The 21,989-nt window shown below is 36.2% G+C and overlaps 1 protein-coding gene across 9 annotated transcripts in view; it reads left to right on the plus strand.

Annotated features, from left to right (window-relative positions):
* The window catches only part of Usp9x (ubiquitin specific peptidase 9 X-linked), a 128,489-nt gene that overhangs the window by 12,595 nt on the left and 93,905 nt on the right, over positions 1–21,989 (plus strand). For all 9 annotated transcript variants that reach the window (XM_063245721.1, XM_063245720.1, XM_063245723.1 and 6 more), the window contains exons 2-3: positions 15,183–15,436; positions 20,875–21,020. In XM_063245721.1, coding sequence (XP_063101791.1) covers positions 15,341–15,436; positions 20,875–21,020 — 242 coding nt within the window. In that variant the 5' untranslated portion in view covers positions 15,183–15,340. The remainder of the gene's footprint in view (positions 1–15,182; positions 15,437–20,874; positions 21,021–21,989) is intronic.

The following is a 21,989-nucleotide window of genomic DNA, read 5'->3' on the forward strand; positions in this document are numbered from 1 at the left end:
ATTAGTAGAGCAACTTCAGGCTTGGTTAAGGTTTTTTGGTTTTGTTTGGCTTTGGTTTGGATTTGCAGTTCAGGAAAGAAAATCCAGGCCCTCACTCGTACTGGGCAAGTGCTGTACTATTGAGCTATACACTCAGCCCAAAGCTTGATTAAATTTTCATCTGAAGTCTAGTGTAAGCTTTAAGAACATTATTGTTCCTAAAAAATGATGTCATCCGCTAGAGAAAATAGCATTTAGGTTGAAATTATTGGTCCAATCACTCTCAAACTTCTTGGTCTCAGGACCCATATACTCTTTAAATTTTTAAGGATCCCAAACTGCTTTTATGTGTAATTATATCAATATACTATATTGGAAATTTAAACAGACCTTTTAAAAAATTAAGCATACATTAAAAAGCCCATTGGATGTGTTAGTATAAATGTTTTTGTGAAAATACCTTTTGCAAAATAGTTAAATGATTGTCGTTGTTTGCCAGTTCTTACAAATCTCTGAACAGCAGGATGCTGTGTCTGCTTCTGCCTTCAGTCTTATATTATATCAATCATGTATTCTCTGAAAGAAGGCTACTGTATGTACATTTGAGAGAATGACAGTGAAAATGACAAATACTGTTTTATTATAAAGAAACGAGTTTGACCTCTCAGATCTCTTGCAAAAGGAACAGTCCCTAGTTCATACTTTGAAAACCAGTGCATTAAACTGCAAAACCAAGAGAATTTGGCACTATCTTTTTGAGTGGCTTGTCTATTACAAAATTTCAGCTTTTGAAATATAACTTAAATACAGTAAAATGTACAAATCTTGGGCAAATACAGTAGCTTGGTAAATTTTTTTTAATGTATACATCTCTGTAGCCACCAGTCAAATCAAGACGCTATTTCCAATCTTCTCAAAGGTTTCTTTATGCTTCCACCCCTTCTCTGCCCTATTCTGATCTTTCACTAGCTTTAGACTTTTTATAAATGAAGTAATACTGTACACTTTTGCATCTGGCTGCTTTTTGTAACACATGATTCACAACTTTTCTCATTACTGTGTGATACTCCATTCAGTGAAGTACATAACTCGATTTATTTCTCAATTCTACCATTTGTGGACATTCAGATTATGTTCTTGCCAATAAAAAGTATAGCCACAGACATTTTGTATATGCCTTCTGGTAGGTCTTTAATATAATTTACATTTAAATATTGGTAAAACCTTGGGAAGCAAGGCGTGGTGGCCCATTCCTGTAATACCACACTTTGGAGACTGAGGCAGGAGGATTGCCATGAATTTGAGGCCAGCCTGGACTACATAGCGAGACCCTGTTTTAAAAAATAGAAAATATTAGGAAATTGTAGTTTATCATGTAATCTTTATTTCAGGACATAGAACTTTTTTTTGGTGGAGGGGGGGAGTGTTTTGAGACAGGATTTCACCTAATTCAGGCTGACTTGAAGTCACTATGTAGCTCAGGCTAGCCTTGCTGTGTGTGATCCTCTTGGCTCAGCTTCCCAGGTGCTGAGATTACAGGTGTGTGCCACCACTCCTGGTCAGGACATGAAACTATTTCTATATGAGGCTTTTTGTTTTGTTTGTGCTGCAATAGGGATTGACCAAGGGATTTGCTAGCTCAAATGTTGTACAATTGTGCATGCTAAGTGCGTGCTCTACTACTGAGCTATATACCTATACCCCCATCCCCAAAATGGTGTTTCTTTTGGAGGTGGTGAAAATATTCTGAAAAGATTGTGGTGGTAATTGTACATTTCAGGTGAATGTTTTGTATGGTATGTGAATGAGATCTGAAGGCTGTTGAATACATTGAAGATACTAATTTTCATTGATGAAAAGCAATTTGAAATTCTTAGTTTCTTTTTTGATCCTTTACATGTATGGCCTAACCATTCTAGTTGTGAAAGATCCAAGCAAAAGGATGCAAATAAATGTTAATTAATGATCTTCTTTTGCTTAAAATGTTGACTAGATGAAATGAGGTCTTTGTTTCAGTTTGTTGGATCAGCATTTCATGGTTTTGATTAGTAACTTACAAAAGAATGGAGATAATTTGGCTAAGATTGGTAAATACTATTAAGTTGGTGTTTATTCTAACCTATTATTTCAACAAAGTAGACTAGTGTTACAGAAGGTCTACTTGGCACGTGACTTGCATCTTAATATTTTAACATTGCTTATTTTTATTGGTTGATTTGTTTAGGGACTGGAACTTAATACGATCTTGCACCTTTGTAAGGATTCAATAAGTAAAGGAGTATTTAAGTAAAAGTATATCCTTTTCTTGAAAAGAGATCAAGGTGTATGTATCTAGTAAATCTTAGTTTCTTGAAAGATTATGACATCAAGTATGATGTAAGAATTGACCTTATGGGGGGCTGGGGATTTAGCTCAGCGGCATAAGCACCTGCCTTGCAAGCAGGCGGTCGTGAGTTCGATCCCCGGTACCGATAAAAATGAAAAAGACAAAAAAAAAAAAAGAATTGACCTTACGTTTAGGGGCAGAGCTATACCTAATGGGTATTTCATTCACAAAGGAAATGGGTTTTTGAATGGAAAGAAAAAAGATCATTAGCTGATAGCAGTGGTCTCTATAGTGTTGTAACAAAATGCCCAAGGAGAAAATAGAAAAAGAATTTGGAATGGTTGATTTCCAAATTTTAATGTTCTTTTAGTCACATCTAGGTCTTGTAAGTATTTCTTGGGTGCCTCTTTTATGTTCAAGTGAAAACAAAGTCTTCTTTTTAAGACAAGTTTGTCTTCATTTTTGTTGTACTGTTGATCATAGGTACATGTATGTTAAACTGTCTACATGGTTGCATTATAAACAAGAACAGGTATATCATTTCAGTACTTGATGTTAACATTGTTTTTGATGGCTTTGTGCTCAACTGTACCATTTGATTTTGGGATAATGAGAATACCAGAGGCCAATTTAACACATGAATGATGTGCTCGTGCCAAGGCAAGTGATGTCACAGCTCACTATGTGTACAAGGTTGTGTAGTGACTTGAAGTAGGAGAGCTAGGTCTCCCTCATGACCAATAATGGTGGTAATATAGCCATGAAAAACTCAGGAACCCATGCCTTAGTCATAAATACCCTGCCATCTGTCATTAATAGTAATATATTTGTTTGTGTTTAGTTTTATAGTTTGTTTTGGTTTATAGTTATGCATGAGCAGTAAACATAAGGAGTTCATTCCTAATTTTACTTGTACATTTAAGCAACATTAAGATAGAAATTAATCAAATTAGTGTTTAATGCAGTAATTCAAGTTCACAGAATTAGTGAACTTGAGCCAACTTAGTATTATTGATAGAAAACTTGCCCCTAGGAATCAGTTGATTTCATATTTACTAGCTTATTTTCTGTTTTATATTTTTACCTTAAAAGGCAGTTCATTTGTTTATTCTTTGCCTGAACATATAATTAGTTGTATAGCACTGCATAATTTCGATGATGTCTTGTGTGGTTATTCTCCCTACTCTCATATTTAGAGCCAGCACAGGCTGATAGGAATGTCGTGCTATGAATTGTCTTCTAGGGGGAAAATATCTTTGATTTGGAATTTACCTTTTATAAAGTAATACATGAACTGGGCATAATGGCATATACTTGTAATCCCAGCACTCAAGAGGCGAGGGAGGAGGATCACCGTGAGTTTGAGGTCAGCCTGGGCTTATAGCAAGACCCTGTGTCAAAAACAAAACAAAGCAGACCGCATATAAAGTAATACATGACAGGTTAAAAGTGTGGTAGGATGTTGTTAATGCAGTAGAATAATAAAAAGTTAACATTAGTAAAGCTGTTGAAGTTCACTTAGATAAAAGTCACCCTCAGCAATTTGGTGTGTATATTAAGAGCAGAAAGTCCTGGTATTTATACTTGGCAGAATAATTTCTCCTTGGGCTGATCTGGAGACAATATTCATAATGAGCCTCTACAGGTCCAAAAATAAGAATTGTCAAAAGTAGGGCAAATCTGATTAACATTGGAATAGAAATAACCAGTACGGTACTTACTAAAACACCTATCATTTGCTGGGCCCCTTCTGTGTGCCCGGCACTTTATGTACATGCTCTCGTTAAAGCTTTCCAACAATCTCTGGAGGTGTTAGCCACCTTGAGAAAAAGAGATGATACTTGACATTTAAATATCATCTGTTGTAGGTCTGCTGTATTGTAGTATATGCATTGCTGAAAAACCCATGTTCTGCAAAACTGCACCAAAAAAAAAAAAAAAAAAAAAAAAAAAAACACAACGAAGTTTATGAGGGAAATGGGGATTAAGAACAAACTGATCTCTCAAAAGCTGTGTTGACTTTATAATCAGAGTGCTAACCAAAACAAAAATTCTAATAAAATGAATAACTTTAAAAGATTCTAAATTCCTGAAAATCTTTAATAAATGTAGGACTTTAAAAAGTAACCTTAAGCCAGGTGTGGTGGAGCATATGTGTAACTTGAGAACTTGGGATGCTGAGGCAGAAAGATCACCAGGCTAGCCTGGGCTACATAGTTGAAGGGTACTATGAACTACAAAGCAAGAAAGGTGAGTTAAGACACAAGCCTAAAATGTATGCAGATCAGGTAGTACTGCATAAATCCTAAGACTGTGTGACCTGATAAAGGCAAGAAATAGAATGTGGGCCCTAGGCATCTGGTCTGGCTGTCTAACTACCACCTCTGTATTGAATTTAGTTTCTGTTATTTTTGGGTGCAAAATACTATGTTAAAGGGAAACCTGGCAACCATTGTTTTATTTTCTTTGTGAGTTTGGTGACCTTTGTACCTCACATAAATGGAATCATACAGTATTTGTGTCCTTTTGTGACTAGTTTATTTTGCTTAATGTTCTCAAAGTTCATCCTTGTTGTAGCATCAAAGTTTCCCTTTTAAAAGCTAGGTAATAAGGGCCAGAGATTTAGCGAAGCAGTGTAAGTGCTTGCCTGGCAAGCACAAGGTCCTGAGTTCAATCCCTGGTACCAAAAAAAAGCTGGATAATATTTCATTGTTTGTGCATCCCACATTTTGTTTATTCATCCTCCTTGTGCATTTGGATTGCTTCTGTCTGTTGGGTACTGCGAGTAATGTTGCCATGAATATGGGTGTACAAATATTTCTACCTGTTCAAGTCCCTTTTAATCATTTTGGGCCAGATCTTGTGGTAAACTCTATTTAATTTTCTAAGGACTTACCATACTGTTTTCCACAGTAACTGTACTGTTTCTGAACAGCAGCACACAATGACTCTTAATTTCTTTCCAATTTTGCCAACATGTTGGTCTTCACAGTTGACATCCTAGTGGGTGTGAAGTGTATCTCTTTTTGTGCTGGGACTTGAACCCAACACCTTGTCCACTGAGCTACATACTGGATTCCAGGTCTTTTATTTTGAGACAAAACCTTACTAAATTGCTCAGGCTGGCTTCCTCCTAGCCATCTTCCTACTTTGGCCTCCCAAGTAACTGGAATTACAGGTTTGTGCCACCATTCCTGAATTTAGAAATTGTCATATTTTCCTTTTCATTAAGCATGGTTTCACTTGTAAACGTTAGCCTCTACTAATCACAGACTGGTGCCTAGGAATGTAAATTTCCTTCCCCTACCTTCTGATCTCTTCACATTTGTTGGAATCGAGGGCACCAGTGTCTGAAGTTTGAGGTTTATTCTGACCACACTAAGGCAGTTCTTAGCTGTGTGTTTCTGGTTCTCTCTGGTAAACTGCTAGCTGGATGGTTTAACTTGTTGCCTTCATGAAACTATCAGCTTCTTAATAATCCCAAATACTGTTGTCAGTTTAAGAGAACTTCACAGAGCTTTCTGTTCTTATGGGCTGCTTTTCCTCTTGATAAAATCTGAATACTGCTGCTTCAGACCTGAGACAGACAGTGTGGTTCACTTCTTTCAAAGAAATTGCACTTTGGGCAGACTGAGTAGCCTCTAGTCTTAGCTTATTTTTCCTAGGGGTCTTACTTGGTCTCTCGTGGGTGAGGCGGAGTGATAGCCATTAGGACTACCTGGTTCTTGGCTTGCTGTACCCCCACAAGTGAGGCCTGGGTGGAAGGAAAGGGCCCTGAGACTCACTCGAATGCCACTCTTGGCTGTGATAGAGACTGTGCAACTCACAGTTGAGGATGATGAGGAATGCTGGTACTTTCCTCTCCTGGAGCTGAGGAGCCCAGAGGTATTTTTGCTGTACTTGCCTTTAGTGCAACTTCTGTCCTGCTGAGTTGGCTTAAATGCCAGACTCTGTGCTTACTGAAGTATGGTAGATTTTCCTGATTAAAAAAAAGCTGCTTCATTTGTCCTAAGACTATTCTTAGGATAATTTCTAGAGACCTTAGATGTTTTGTTTTTGAAAAAATAATTTTCACCTGTTATGGTGTTTTCATTGGGAAACTGCTCACAGAGCTTATCATACCTTCATTCCACAACTTATTTTTTATGTAAAATTACCCAAATCGAATAAAACCACTTAAAATTTTGTGTTTGAGAATGCCTTAAAAAGGATGCCAAAGCTCACTGAAGTTTTTAGGGACATATAAAAGCTTTCAGTACCCTAATTGTGTACACATTATTTGACAGACCTGGATATAAAGAAATTTTGTAAAAGTGTTTGACTAATTGTCAAGCATTTCTGCATGAAGTAGAGTTTCAAGTGCAGGGTGCAGTTCTGTTGCTGTGACGTCTAGGAAGTAACCATAGATGTACAGAATACAGTGATGTCAGTGACAAAAATTAAGAATATTTCAAAATAGTATTGAAAATAGAAGTGAAGCTGGGCATGGTAGCATATGCCTGTGATGTCAACATTTGGGAGGCTCAGGCAGGAGGATCAGTGTGAGTTCAAGGTCAGCCTGGACTATATAATGAGACCCTGTGTTAGAAAAAAAAGAAAGCATTTAGCTCAAGTGACACATTAACAAAGATTAATCGGACATCTTCACTTGAATTTTCTGAGTTATTGATTAGCTGTGAGGCTGTCTAGAACATCACACTTTAGGGGACTGTACTTATGATTGTTTCAACTGGCTTTGTGTCTAATTTATCACAGTAATGTGGGATAAGAGCAGTGCTGGTGGAGCTAGGAAAAGAAAATCTTTTACTCTTCAGGAATGATTACATTTTAAATTGCTTAGGAATGTTGAGGTTTATAGCTGTGGACTCAGATATTAAATACTGTATTTCAAATTCCTTAACATAAAATTCTAGCTCTCTGTTGAACAACAGTTTTTATGATATGATCTTCTCCCAAACCTAGAGCCTCCACACTGAGTTACACTTGTAGCCCTTTATTTTTCTTACTCTTTTTTTTTGTCTTTTTTGACAAAAAACGACTACAAACAGGGTCTTGCTATGCGGTTTAGGCAGGCTTTGTGCTCACTTTGTAGCCCAGGCTGATCTCAAATTCACACTGATCCTCCTGCCTCAACCTCCCAAGTGCTGGGATTATAGGCATGTACCACTATGCCCCGTTGTTTTAACCACTTTTTCATTGTTGGAACAAAGTGCCCCACACCTGGAACTTGAAAGAGCAAGGTTTATTTTGGCTCATGTTAATTGGCAGTTGGTCAGCTCCAAGGCAGGAAGGCATGGTGAAAGGGTCTGGCAGAGGAAAGATACATCATGGCAAGTAGAGAGAAAAGGGAGGGAGGAGAGTATACCCTTCCCGGTCAGGCCCACAGAGACCCAGCTTTTCTAACCAGACCCTACCTCCCAGCAGTCTGCCATAATGACCTTCCACAAGCCCCACTCTCAACTGAGAGTGAGGCTCTTGGGGGACATCTTACATCTAAAATGTAACACCAGTTATAGATGTTATTTCTAATTATGCTATATCATTCTAGGGATACACCTAATTGTTTTACCTTTTTTTTTTTGATACCAAGGATTGAACTTGCAACCTCACACTTGCCACACACACACGTGCTTATACCACAAAGCTAAATCCTCAGCCAGTTGTTTTGAAAGAATACATAATGTGAGAAAATCATGAATTAAGTGAAGTTTTTCAGTTTTTCAAAAACATTTCTGCATCAAAAAATTTTGATACCAAAAAAAGCTTATCTCTGGGGTTGGAATATGGTTAAGATTAGTGGTAGCTTTTTTTCTCATTTTCTAGCATTACTAATGTATGGTATGGTAAGTAAAACTGTGGGACAGTACTAGAGCTTATACTGCCTGTGTTCAAATCCTGAATCTGCCACGTTGACAATTTCTTTCTGTGCCACAGTTACTCATGAAATGGGGACAATAGTACAATTCTGATGATTAACTTGCTTAGAATAATGCCTGGCACAAAGCAAACACATTTTAACCACTAATAAGAAAAAGTGTAAAATTTGAAGTATGTCAATGTGACTGTAGCATTGAAATAGAAGAATGTGAGAGAGAGAGTTGTAATAAGTTAAAGACAGAGTGTGAATTTGTTATTTTTGTGTTCTGCTTCATATAGCTTTGGGGTCTGAACAGTTTCTGTGTGTCTTCTCATCTTGTGTGGGAAAACTATTGTTGTGTTGGATACTTTTAAAAAATGCAAACCATAGTAGTATACTAGGTTCACACATAAAATCATAGAGGATTGTGTGAGAGAGATTCTGGAATGGGGGAGAATTCTTGAGCACAGAGAAATAGTGCCTGAGTACAGAAGAACCAGTCTGTGTCCCTGAGGGATTTGTCTAGTACTAAGGCTCTCTGGGGTTGATGAAAATCAGTTTTGCAAAGTTTAAAATACCTAAATGGTTTGCCACTTACATAGTGGGAGACTATTTAAGAGAATATAGTCCAACCATAATCTTTAAGTAAAGGTGATGCTTTTCTCATCATCAGTGATGTTAGGGTGTTACATCTGAATATGAGAAAAATGCTATTTTCATATTCAAATGATAATGATAGCAACCCGATATTGCTAGTTTGATTGTATTTTGCATTGTAGAAAATCCAAGGTGCTTTCTACTTATTCAGTACTTTTTTAAAAATGAAACAAAGCTTTATGCAGTAAAATTTCACATTGGGATTAGTTGAATATATGTGCATTCTTATAGGAGCGGGTGATTATTATATCAAGCTTTAAATGGTTTGATTGATTATTGAGCTGATCAGTTTGTGTAGGATACTTTTTCTCTGACTTGGAAGAAAGCTAGTTCTAGTCTTGCTTATGTGCCTAAATTAGCTTAGTGACACAGGAAACAAGCTCTGACCCATGAGACTGCTACTTGAAACCAAGTAAAGCAAGTCCAAGCTATTCTCCTACTTTGATTGAAAGGGATTGGTTTTAAAAAAAGTACTGTAGTATAGTTAGAATATATGTTATGAGATGTTTTCCTCCGTTTACACATTTCCAAATCATACCTAAAAACATTTTTAAATTTGCTCCTTAAATACTCAAGAACCTTGCAGAATACCTTATAGAAAAAGGAAAGAAAACTGGTTTGGTCTTTCTGAGACAGGGTTTTGCTATGCATTTCAGGCTGACCTTGAATTCACTTTGTAGCCTGGGTTAGCTTCGAATTTGCAGGGATCCTTCTGCCTCAGCCTTTCCCAAGTGCTGGGATTACAGGTGTGTGCCACCATGCCTGGTTGAAAACTACATTTTTAAAGAATTACTGTGTGCTTGGTACTTGTGAGGGTCACCTTGAATTCAAATCTCATGACATTTTTGTGGGTATATCATCTCAGTTTTAAGAGTTGGGAAAAAGATTATAAGTGGATTTTTAGGTATAAGTAGCAGAGGTAAGATTTGTGAACAGGAGTGTTAAGTTTGAATGCAGAAATTACTTTTAATTGCTCTCTGCCTCTTGCCCTTTTGGTAACAACCTAAACATATTAAGGGAAAGGTAACACATTCTTTTTTGTTTGTTGAGACAAGAGTCTTACTGTGTAGTTCAGGCTGGCCTTGCACTCGCTGCAATTCCCTGCCTCAGTCTCCTGAGTGCTGGGATTATAGGTGTGTGCCACCACACCTGGCCCAAATTCTTTTTTTTTAAAATAAATTTCATTTCTATATTTCAGAAAACCTACCTTAAATACACTTTGAAACAAGAGTACAACAAAATAGAATATATTTCAAATGTTGAATATACAAACTATTATAGTTCAAATCTGAACACTGGTACTTTCCCTTTTAAAATGTCAGCTAAAAAAAAAAACAAATAGGAAAGAAAGGAACTAAAAGGGAGTTAGGATAAGGGAAGGAAAGAGGGAGGGAGAAAGGCCTGCCAGGTATTACAGCTACCTGACAAAGTTCACGCTGAGCCTGCACTTGCAAGTGACAGTAGAATTGAAACTCATATGTCTGCAAAGATGCCACTGGCCCAAATTCTTACAGGGATACTTTTAAAAACATCAGAATACAGCAGGTATGCTGTGCTGATACCTTACATACCTGCCAGCAACAGTGGAAATGTAGAAATGAGAATTTGACAGAAGTAGAAGCAGCAGGTAAAGCAAGAGCTACAAGGGCAAGACAAAATGAATAGATATGGTCTTTGCTGATCGAATGTCCTACAGGAGGCAGGCAGATGGTGATTTAATTCTGGTCTGAGAGAAAGTTGTGTTTGAGAGTCTTTATACTGTCACTTTTCCCATTTCTCTTGGAGTTTGTTTAAAAGAATTCTTACCTATATAGTTTGGTCTGGAATAGTGTTTTCCTCACTTTTGTCAGATTTTTTTATTCTTTTGTGTTATTGGGAATTGAACCCAGGAAGTGCTGAGCTATATTTCAGCTCTTTTTATTTTACTTTGAGACAGGATCTAAGTGTACAGGCTGGCCTCGAACTTGGAATCCTCCTGCCTTTCCTCTTGAATAGCTGGAATTACAGGCATGTACTACTGTGTCTGGCTTGCCAGATATTTTTGATTTATATTGTTTATAGATGGAGGGTAATTGGAATACATATAGATGGCACATTATGCATAAATAATTTAAAGCTAGTATAATTTCTTTTCCCTGCTTGCTAGAATGTTAACTGCAAGACAGTTTCCCAAAGGCATTTGTAGTTAGTTAGAATTAATTAATTAGTTAATTTTGAGACACATATGTAGCCCAGGAAAGCCTCAAACTTGTGGCGATCCTCCTGCCTCAGTCTCTCCCAAGTGCTGAGATTACAGGCAGGCACCACCATACCTGGTCAGTTAGAATTTAAATAGTTAATAATGAGGTCTAATGCCTGTAACCAATGTCATCATCCATTTCTAGCACCTTTTCATCTTCTTGGCCTGAAGCTCTGTATCCTGTAAATAGTAACTCTCCATTCTCCCTCGCCTCTGGAAACCACCATTCTACTTTCTGTTGTGAGTGCAACTATTTCTCAGTTCCCTTGTAAGTGGGGTCATGCAATTATTTGACCTGTTTTGTCTAGCTTATTACACTTAGCATAATGCCCTCGAGATTAATTCACATGGTAGCACTTGTCAGTTTCCTTCCTTTTTAAAAAAGAGATCTATTCCATTGTGTGTGTGTACAGCATTTTGCTTGTCCATGTATCTGTTAGTGGACACCTGGGTTGCTTCCTGGACTGTTTTTTTAAATGATGGTTTAGTGGACAAGATGATAGAATTAGTTCTAGTCATTTCAGCTTCTACCTATATTTGGGTCAAGTCATGTAAGGAGTTGGAGCCCTGGTTTTTGTAATTTGTAGAAATAGCACAAATTTGTACATAAATGGTAATGGTTTGCCTAAAGAGTACTACAGTGTTTTAATTTTGTCTGATATTGAGAAGAGTAGATAGGTGAATACTGGGAAGCAGTCATTTGATTTGTCAATTAGTAGACCATTGTTCTCTGAACCAGACCTTCTTTTCACCACCACCCCCCTGAACATACTGACAAAGCTTTGTATGTACTTTTAAAAATCTTCAAACCCATTCATAAAGACCCCCTGGGTTTAAAGCAATTTTGGTACTGTTGACTGCGATGAGTCAGAATGGAAGAAATGAAAGAGGAGGCAGAAACAATTTTTTAAAAAAGATGTTTGTATTAAGAAAAGACAGAGATTGGTAATTTTTCAGTAGGGAAGATTGAAGCACAGGCTAAGAAAAGCAATCCAGGAAAAGATCGAAGGGGGGGTGATGATGAGTGGGGAGCATCATCCATTGGAGAAACAGATACCATAGGATCACAAGCCCGGGGTGCAGGACAAGAGATAAAAATAGGATCACATTTGAAGGAAAAATGGAACTTGAATTGGCTAGTTAGTGTTTAGAATGCCTAGCAAAAAATTTATTCAAATAATTTGTCAGCAGACCCCAAATTACTGAGGAAAATAATAGGCAGTCAGGTTTTTAAAATTATCTACTTCATGTAATATCTTGTAATTTAGGTATAGAATGGAAAAAAATGAGAGAATATTAATATCTTTTAATTATTTCACTTGAAGAGCTTCTATGTCCACAGTATAAGTTTAAAACTTTTTTTGTTATGTTTGCCAGTTTGATCTGATTAGTGAAACAAAATCTTGGTTTTGAATTTGCGTTCTCATAATCACTAAAGAGGCAGAGAGATACAGGCTAGTGTAGCAGTTAAGGACTGTGGACTCCTTAGCTTAAAGTCCCAGTTTTGCCTGTCAGTGCTGGTACAGGTAATTTCTTTCACTCTTTTCTCATTTGTAAGTAGAAATTGATAAAAGTTCCTGCTGTATACATTAGGGAGAATTAGATTACTTCAAACAGTGCCTACTATGTGAAAAACTCTTTATTTTAAAGTTAACTGAACCGAGCATGGTAGCACCCTACTTGTAATCCGAGCACTTGGGAGGCTGAGACAGATGGATCACTGCAAGCTCAATGCCAACCTAACATACATAGTAAGACCCTGTCTGAAAAAACAGCAAAAAAACCCCCTTATGTTTCTTTTTCTGAGACTTCTCTTCTGTATCCTTTGCCTGGTTTTCTGGTGCAGTGCCTCTTTATTTTGCAACGCTTTGGACATAGTACAGGTTTCTTCTTTCATTCTCCTTTTAGTTTTTGCGGTGTTGGAGATGGAACTTGGGGCCATAAAAGTGCTGAGCAAGTGCTCTACCATTAAACTACATCCCTCACCCATAACTTTTAGTTTTCTCAGATTCCTCAGTTTTCTCCCTGATGCCTAAAAGGTAATAGTCCATATACAGCTCCCGTTAAAATACATAACTTGAAGGAGATGTGAGAAAGGTTGCTTCCCCATAAACGTGGCAATGTTTAATTTCTAAGTTTTAAAATCATAACTTGTTTTGTTTTGTTTGTACCGGGAATCCAACTCACGACCTTGTGCTTACCCAAGATAAATTTTAAAATCAGAGTTTTGCATGTGTGTTTCAAATCAGGTTTATATATATATATATATATATATATATATCTCCCTCTAATAACTGTATTATAGTTTCTTTGTTATACTTTTCCTCATCAACCTACCTATAATTTATTTTTTTGGTGTAGTATAAAGTACACGTCACTTAGTTTGAAAATGGTAAGGAGAATTTGGAGAGGAAGACATGTCATGGAAGTCAGTCCGGGTATGGAGGTTCATGGCTGTAATCCCATCCTGGGCTACAAAGTGAGACCAAGCCAGCCTGAACTGCATAGTGAAACCCTGTCTCAAAAAGAAAAAAAAAAGTCAGATCTGAATGACAGTTGACTCCATAAACTTAGACAAGCTGTGCAGTTCTTTTGTATGATCCTCTAAAATGGAGGTAATTGTCGTCACTTTCTGTGCTATGTAGATTGGTAGTGTGAATCAGTGAGTAATAGTATAGCATTCAGAAATCTTTTGTTCTTTGCAGATGTGACATTTTGCTCACCTAAGCGTCTTGTGATAAACACTGTATTTGGGTGTTAATACTTACCTATGCAGGTGAGCCCTAGATTTTTATATGCCATACTGTAAATTTGTACTTGAATATCTTAAACCAGGTTATGATTTTAAAAGCTAGAAATGAAACATTGGCATATTTGTGGGAAAGCAACCTTTCTCCCCTCTCTCCTTCAAGTTATGTATTTCAATGGTAGCTGTAGATGGACTTTTTTGGACAAAACGGCAAGTAGTGGTCACCTTATTTAGAACCAAATACTTATAATCAATTAGCTAAGTTTCTCCATCTGGTGACTACATTAGAATCAACCGGTTATTTATTTATTTTTTGGTAGTACTGGGGATTTGACTCACGACCTCACGATTGTCAGGCAAGCACTTGTGCTGCTGAGCCTACCCCCCATCCCCATCTGGGAGATTTTTGAAAAGCACTGATATGTAGGCCTTATAACCAAATGATGTTCCATCTAGAGAGGAACCTGGGCATCAGTTCTTCTTAGAAGTACTTCAAATGATTTTACTATGCAGCTAAGGATGAAATTCACTGGTCTAGTAAAAATAGAATTTGAGAGAAAAAATAGAATTTGAGGGTTTGGGGACATTCTCTTCTTATATACAATTGCTAGGGGAATTTAAAGAGAAATTTGTTTTCTCACAGTTCTGCAGGCTGACAGTCTAAGATCAAGATGTTGAATGTTTGGTTTTCTTCTGAGACCTGTCTTTAGCTTGAAGATGGCCTCAGTTTTGCTGTATTCGTGTGGTCTTTCGTGTATATGCCTCTCTCTTGGAGTTTTTCTCCATAGTGTTAAAATAAGCTTATGTTAAAACCATTTTAATGTTGTAATGTCAGTGATATATGTGTGCATGGTCTTTCCTGAAATGATTTTAGAAATTATTTTTTGCTTTACAACTTTAGTACACGTGATTTTGTAGTATATTTAAAGCATTAGCAAATGGAGGACAGTTTCTCATTCCATAATGAAAGTAGCAGCTAAGTCTTGTAAGTATCTTGATATATTATCTTTGGATTCAGTGCTGGAAACAACTGAAATCTTACATAAGATATATTTTCATATTTTCTTGGTACAATCAGTGGCTGGCATATCTCAGTTTATGTCAAATGTGGTAATGAAACTAACTTTTTACTTTCCTCTCTAGTATTTTTGAGACAGGGTCTTGCTGAATGTTTGACTGACCTCAAACACGCAGCAGTCCTGCTTCAGCCTCTTACATGCTGGGATTACAGGCGGGTGCCACCATGCCTGGCTTTCCCTTTCATTTATATAGCCATCTTCTTCTGACCTGATTTACTTGCCCATAACAAATTTTCAGTTTTAATTCATGTTCTTCATATCTAAAACAAATGTACTTTTTTTTCTTCTACTTGTAGGTTATGCAATGGTCTCTGCAAGATGGTTTATTCTTGAATTGGAGCTTTTTAAGACTGACAAATGCTGGTACTTCATCTTCTATAAGTGGACTATAATTTCTTTTCTCAAGACAACTACATAAGCAGACAAAATTGCAAAGATCTGCCCTGTGTCGAGTATGACAGCCACGACTCGTGGCTCTCCAGTCGGAGGGAATGACAACCAGGGCCAGGCTCCTGATGGCCAGTCTCAGCCCCCCCTCCAACAGAATCAGGTAGGATGTTGAAATTACTGTGGTGGTATGTCTACTCTTGAGGTGGTGAATGATGAAGAGTGTTCGGAATAAGAAGTAGCCATAAAATGGTTATCTTTTTAAGAAAGTGAACATAGGTCTTGCATAGTAGCAAGAAAGTGCAAGTGTTGTAGATAGTGATGTTTGAGTATATTGTCCATCTTTTTTTGTTAATGAATATTGTCAGTCATCATCAAAATTAAGTGTTTAAGCTGTGTCTATTCTGGGAGAAAGCATGAAGCCAAGATAAGCCAGAACACTACTTTGTATCTCATAAATTTGTATCTCATAAATGTAGACAGTTATAAGTTGTCAGTTTACAGTTTTTATTTTTCAAATCCATTTTATTTCAGAGAGAGAAAACAAAATGTCAAAACACGTCAGTCAGGGGGCAACAATGGTACATACATTGCTCATTGTCATTCCCAAAGCATTCACTCCAGAGCACAAGATATCTGCATTCAATTAGTAATTTGTTTTTAAAGAAAGAGCGTAGTCTCAAGTTATATTGCTAGTGTTAAGATTTCAGTTATGTGTGTAGACTGGTGTAACCACTGTAGAGGTCAGTCTAGAGGTTCCTCAAAAAGCTGAGTTTGGAAGTCCCATTTGACTCAGCTATCCCACTTCTGGGCATATTCTCAGAAGAACTGAAAACATCATACCACAGTGATATATATACACTCATGTTTATAACAGCACAATTTGTAATAGCCAGATCTTGGAAACAACCTAAATGCCCACCAACTGAGGAATGGATAAAAAAGATGTGGTATTTTTATAGAATGGAGTACCACTTTGTTATAGAGAATGATCACACTGAGATATTTATAAGCAAATGGATACAACTGTAGATGATACTCATAAGTGAAATAAATCAAACTCACATGTGTAAATACTATATAGTCTCCCTAGTGTAAGACATGTTAAGAGTACATAAGATACAAAAAACTCAGTAATTACAGTGAAAGGCTTTATAATATACATAAAGGGGAAAAATAATATGTCAGGGAAAATGAGGAAAAAGAAAAAGGAAGGGAAAAGAAAAAATGTCTAAAATTATATAAATACACTTAGAATAGCTAAGATGATTGTACTATAAACTCTACAAGTTCTTGGAACAAAATAGTTAACATTCATAGGATTGGAACAATTGTGCATATTATTGTATAGTGACTTGGGGAACTCTTGAAGATCATTATGTAAAATAACAGCCTTAGTTATGCTCATACCACCTTGTTTTGAAGGCCTATACTGTCAGTGCTCTGGGCTCTTTGCTATTGTTGTTTGTATGTCTTTTTTGTTTCATGTTTTTCTAGGAATTTGTTTTGTTTTGTCTTGTTTTGTTCTGTTTTTCTCTCTGATACAGAAAGGATAGGTATACATGTAGAGACTCATGCATGTGTAGAACTTCTAAAAGGTTTATGAGAATCGATAATGCACGATGAAATGAATAGCTACTTTGAAGAAAAAGAGACACTGAGGTACCCAGTGCTGATTCTGTAGCATCATGATATGAAATCCAGCAATACTATTATTATTTGTTCAGAGTGATTTTAGTCTCTTTTCAAAATACATGAAGGTATGGACAGCTATTTTGAAGAGAATGAGAGACATTATGGCAGCCATTGTTGACTTCCTTATTGTTGGTCTTGAAGACCTAAAATGCCTTCATCATTCTTTTCTGATCAGTTTTATACTATTTTGTTTTGTGTAAATTCATTGTATGTGAAGATATGGGCAACTATTTGGAAGAAAACAAGAGATAATGTGATAGATAGTGAAGATCTCTGGTTGTCTTGCTTTAAAATCTGTCTCTTACATTGTTATCTTATGATCTATTGTGTTCTGTTTAATTTTACCCTCTTTAAAAATAAATTTAAAAATGATTTCAGTTATGCACCCTACTAGCTTTAAGACTTTTAAGTCATTTATGTCACCTGTCTGCTTCAATTTCTTTATCTGTATAGTGAGGTGTAATAATTGTGTCACTACTTCATGGCACTGTAAATGACAGTTAACCAAGATCATGTTTGCCAACGGGTTAGCATAGATTTTGCTGTCAGGATTTTGTACTGGCCTTAAAGCTCTTCAGATAGAAAAGGCTTCAGTACATTTTTCGTTAATTATATGGAAGATTTTACTGGTGGAACCATCTGATCTGGGATTTTATTTGTGGAAAGGTTTTACTTTGGAGATCCAACTTTTTAAAAGTAGTCTTTTGACTTTTTTTCTCCCTGTTTGTGTCTTTTGGTAAGTTGAGTGTTACAAGGGATCTGTCCATTTCATCTAGATTGTCAAATTAGAGTAGTTGTTTAGGGGGCTGGGGATTTAGCTCAGTGGCATAAGCACCTGCCTTGCAAGCAGGCAGTTGTGAGTTCAATCCCCGGTACCGATAAAAAAGAAAAAGACAAAACAACAACAACAACAACAACAACAAAAAGACATAGAGTAGTTGTTTATGTGCATATGTACATGTGCATTTGTGCTGGAGATCAAACAGGGTCTTGGCACATGTAGCACATATTCTACCACTAAACTCCCTTGTCCACAATAGAACCAGTTCAGTTATCTTTCAGTGTCTTGGGACCTGGAGCACTATATCCTTGTTTGTTTATGAAAACTCGCAATTTGTGTTCTCCTTCCTGATCAGTTTTTCTAGGGATTCAACAATTTCAATAAATCTTTCCAAAAACCCAACTATTTTGGCTTTGGGTGCCCCCCCCTTACCCTTATCTCTTTGTTGTTCTTACCACTTTTGGATTTGATTCACTGTTGTTATTTCTTGGAAGTTTAGATAATGATTTTAACACTTTGAGATGTATATACGTGTATATGTGTATAGTTTTATATTGGGAAGTATTACACTAAGACAAACATTAACAGTTTTCATAGGTAGCTCAGGTGGTACTTATGGGTAAATTAGCAGGGAGTATATATATAACTCACAAATTTGTGGCCTACTGTTAGTATGTATTTTTTGTGGAGTCTGTAAAGTTTTAAGGCAAAAGTATTGTTATTGTAGAATTTAGAAGTTTTTATAGTACAGTTATTACACAACAGACAAATCTGTCACAAGTTTCCTATCTTCTTTTTTCTCTGCCATTTTAGAGAAATGAGCACATCAGGTATCTTTATCCAAAATAAATGTGTCAACTTTATTACTTTTTCCCCTCTAGTTCCCAGTCTTAAGACATTAAGTAGTAATGCATTTGGTCTTGGGCAGAATTAGGTCTTTCCTCTGTTACAAATTTGATGGCCAGTACTCAGATTTCTTTAAGTATGGTTTTGCCAAAGATTACTATTTTTAAATTACTATTTTGTGTGTCTCCTCCTACCTCAATTTGTTTTGGTGGCCTTAAAAGAAATTGTTTATACTCTTGTTCTAGTAATTATATTTCTAGGATCCTACCTTAGGGAAAAATTGAAGTTCAACACCAAGATTTATAAATGAAAAAATTATATTCTATAAATGACAAAATACTAAATGTGCATTGGTTTTACTTCATTCAAGTAATACTCTCTAGCCTTCTTTTCTTATTTGAGGTTTTTGGCATGAAACCCAGGGCCTTACGTGTGCTAGGCAACAGCTCGTCTTTCTAAGCCCCATTCCCCTTTTGAGATGAGGTCTCACTGTTGCCTAGACTTGTGTTGAGCTCTTGGGTTCAAGTGATCCTCCTGCCTCAGTGTCCCAGGTAGCTGGGACAATAGGTGCAACCCTGTGCCCAACTTGACCATTAATTTTTTCTTTAAGATTCTTGGTAATTAAAAAAAATGAATACTCAGGTATCTAATGGGAAAGGCCACAAATGTAAGCAGGTCTAATGTTAATTTTACTGAAAATTCATACATGTAAAGTTTTCGTTTAGCTCATAACGATCACAGGAAATAACTGTAATTGGTGTGATGTTACAGATTTTTATTGTTTTGAAGTACTAGCGGTTGAGACCAGTACCTTACCTCTGAGCTATATCCCCAATCCTTTTATTTTGAGGTGATCTCCCTTAAGTGCCCAGGCTACCCTCATATTCAGCAGTCCTCCCACCTCAGTGTCTGGAGATACTGGTATTATAAGGCTGTACACTGTGCCAAGTTTGTATTACAGATGTTTTAAAATTCTTATTTTTGTCTATTTTCTATGAGTATGTGTATAGTACATATATAGCAGGGGAAAATTTTTCATCTTTGAATCAGATTTTTAAAGTTAACATACTTGAAATGGGTTATTTCTTTTGGAGTTTTTGCACTTGAATTCTGTGCCTTGAGACTAGCTGTGCATGTCTCTTATATCAGAAAAAAAGTTGACCATTTAATTGTTTTTTTTTTTGTCCTGAGGATTGAACTTATCACCTTACACTTGCTAGGCAGGCACTTATGCCACTGAGCTAAATCCCCAGCCCACAACATCATTTAATTTTTAATTGACCTTAGGAGTTCATGTAAAATGTTTTAAGTAGAATTAATGGTGGTGTACCAGCTGTCTTCATGTAAGCATTTAGTTATGCAACTCTATTGATTGTAACTGTGTACTGTAGGTACTTAAATAATAGGGAGAGGAGCTCTCTTTTCTAAAAGGGCTGTCCACCAGTGGTGACTGGAAAATTTGAGAATATATGAGTAAAAATAAATTTAAAATCTCGGTTGTTTTCATTTTGAAAGAGAAAATACCACTTGCTTTCTAAATTAAAAGTAAGGAGCATGGGCTGAGGGTATAGCTGAATAGGTAATGTGTTTGCCTGGAATGTTCAAGGCCCTGGGTTCAGTCATCAATACTGAGGAAAATAGGGCATTAGGAATGATAAAAGTTTATTTACATTATTGTGAAAATACTATGTATAGCTGAAGTTGGGGGAAAGAAATGTGCTAAAAAAATAAGGAATGACAGAAGTGAAAATTATCCCTATTAAAAGAGATGTGGCATATTTAAAAACTAAATTATGATGTTTTAAAGTTAATGTTGTTGGATAAGAGTGTGAGAAGTAGGGAAATTACAGAAAATTTTTTTTCTAATTTTAAAAGTGTAAGTTACAAATAAATCTGTGAATGCTTCAGATGTATATAATTTATATATCATGAACAGGGCTCATTTAATAGTATAAGCAGAGAAGTGGTATAGATTAAGAACCCAGACTTTCAAATCCTGACTCTCCAGAGTTTGAGCTATGTGTGACCTTACTGAGTTTGTTTTCTCATCTGCTAAACAGCAATAGAATACTTTGTTAGGCTGTTGAGTACCAAATGAAATTTTAGCACAGTAGCACAGAGGTGCCCTGAGACTCAAACTTTCATTAGTATTATTTATAAGACTTTATAGCATTTACAACATTTTTTATAATTTGCAACACTAACCTGTTTTTGACTTACTGAATATTGCACAAAATGTTAAAGAAACTGAAATTTGGATATTTAATTTTTTAACCAAGACTTCATCACCCGATTCTTCCAATGAAAATTCCCCGGCAACTCCACCAGATGAACAAGGTCAAGGTGATGCCCCACCACAGATTGAAGATGAGGAACCTGCATTTCCACATACTGACTTGGCAAAGTTGGATGATATGATCAATAGGTGAGTCAGTTTTGGTTTTAGGTTTTTTTTTTATTATGTAAAGAAAGACAAAACAAAATAGAACGGGCAGAAATAGTACATACTTTCAAAAAAAAAGAAACGGTAATAAATCACTAGTTGATGTATACATATTGTCCCCCCACAAATAGTTGTTTAATATATAAAAGTAGAACATATAAATGGGAATTCAACCAAGGAGCCTGCAAACAGTTCGGTTCAACTATCCAACAAAAACTAATTATTAATATGTCTATCCTATACACTTAGACATGTACGTATTTATCCATATCTTCATTTATGTTGAGACCTAACAAAACTTATAAAAATCATTTTGAACAGAGATTAATAATATTGCTGGATTTCACATCATAACACTCCGGAATCAGCACTGGGTACTGCAGTGCCCTTTCTTTCCTTCAAAGTATTTGTTCATTTCATCATGTGTTATAAGATCAGTTCTCATAAACTGTTTATAGGTTTTAAGCAAGCATGAGTCTTAACATGTATTTCTATCCTCTCTATATTGGAGAAACAGAACAAAGCAGGACAGAACTAAACATATTCCTATAGACACATAAAACTAAAAAGACATATAAAACTGCTGTATAAGGAATTCTTCCATGGACACTGTGCTGTTTCTTGTTATCGACAGAATTGGCTATATCATCAGATAAAGTATAATTGAATATATCAGTACATAATAGAATTAATAGAAATACAACTTTTTAGATAGTGTAGAGCTATAGAAACAGGTAGTAATCAAATCAGAATGGATATTGTAGTGAATCATTGTCATTTTCAGTATAGTGGTCTATACTCCTCAACTTGATACCAGCAACCTAACAATTTTGAATAAAATCTGTGACTAATAAGCAGCAATGAAGCAAATCAGATTTAACTAAGATCAGTCATGATACAACAGTATAAGTCATACAGGGATCTGATTGAGTTAACAGGAAATTAATGATG

This window comes from Cavia porcellus, unplaced genomic scaffold (genome assembly GCF_034190915.1).
Source record: "Cavia porcellus strain 051 isolate PalLab524CR breed Dunkin Hartley unplaced genomic scaffold, mCavPor4.1 scaffold_3, whole genome shotgun sequence".
NCBI classification, from domain to species: Eukaryota; Metazoa; Chordata; class Mammalia; order Rodentia; family Caviidae; genus Cavia; species Cavia porcellus.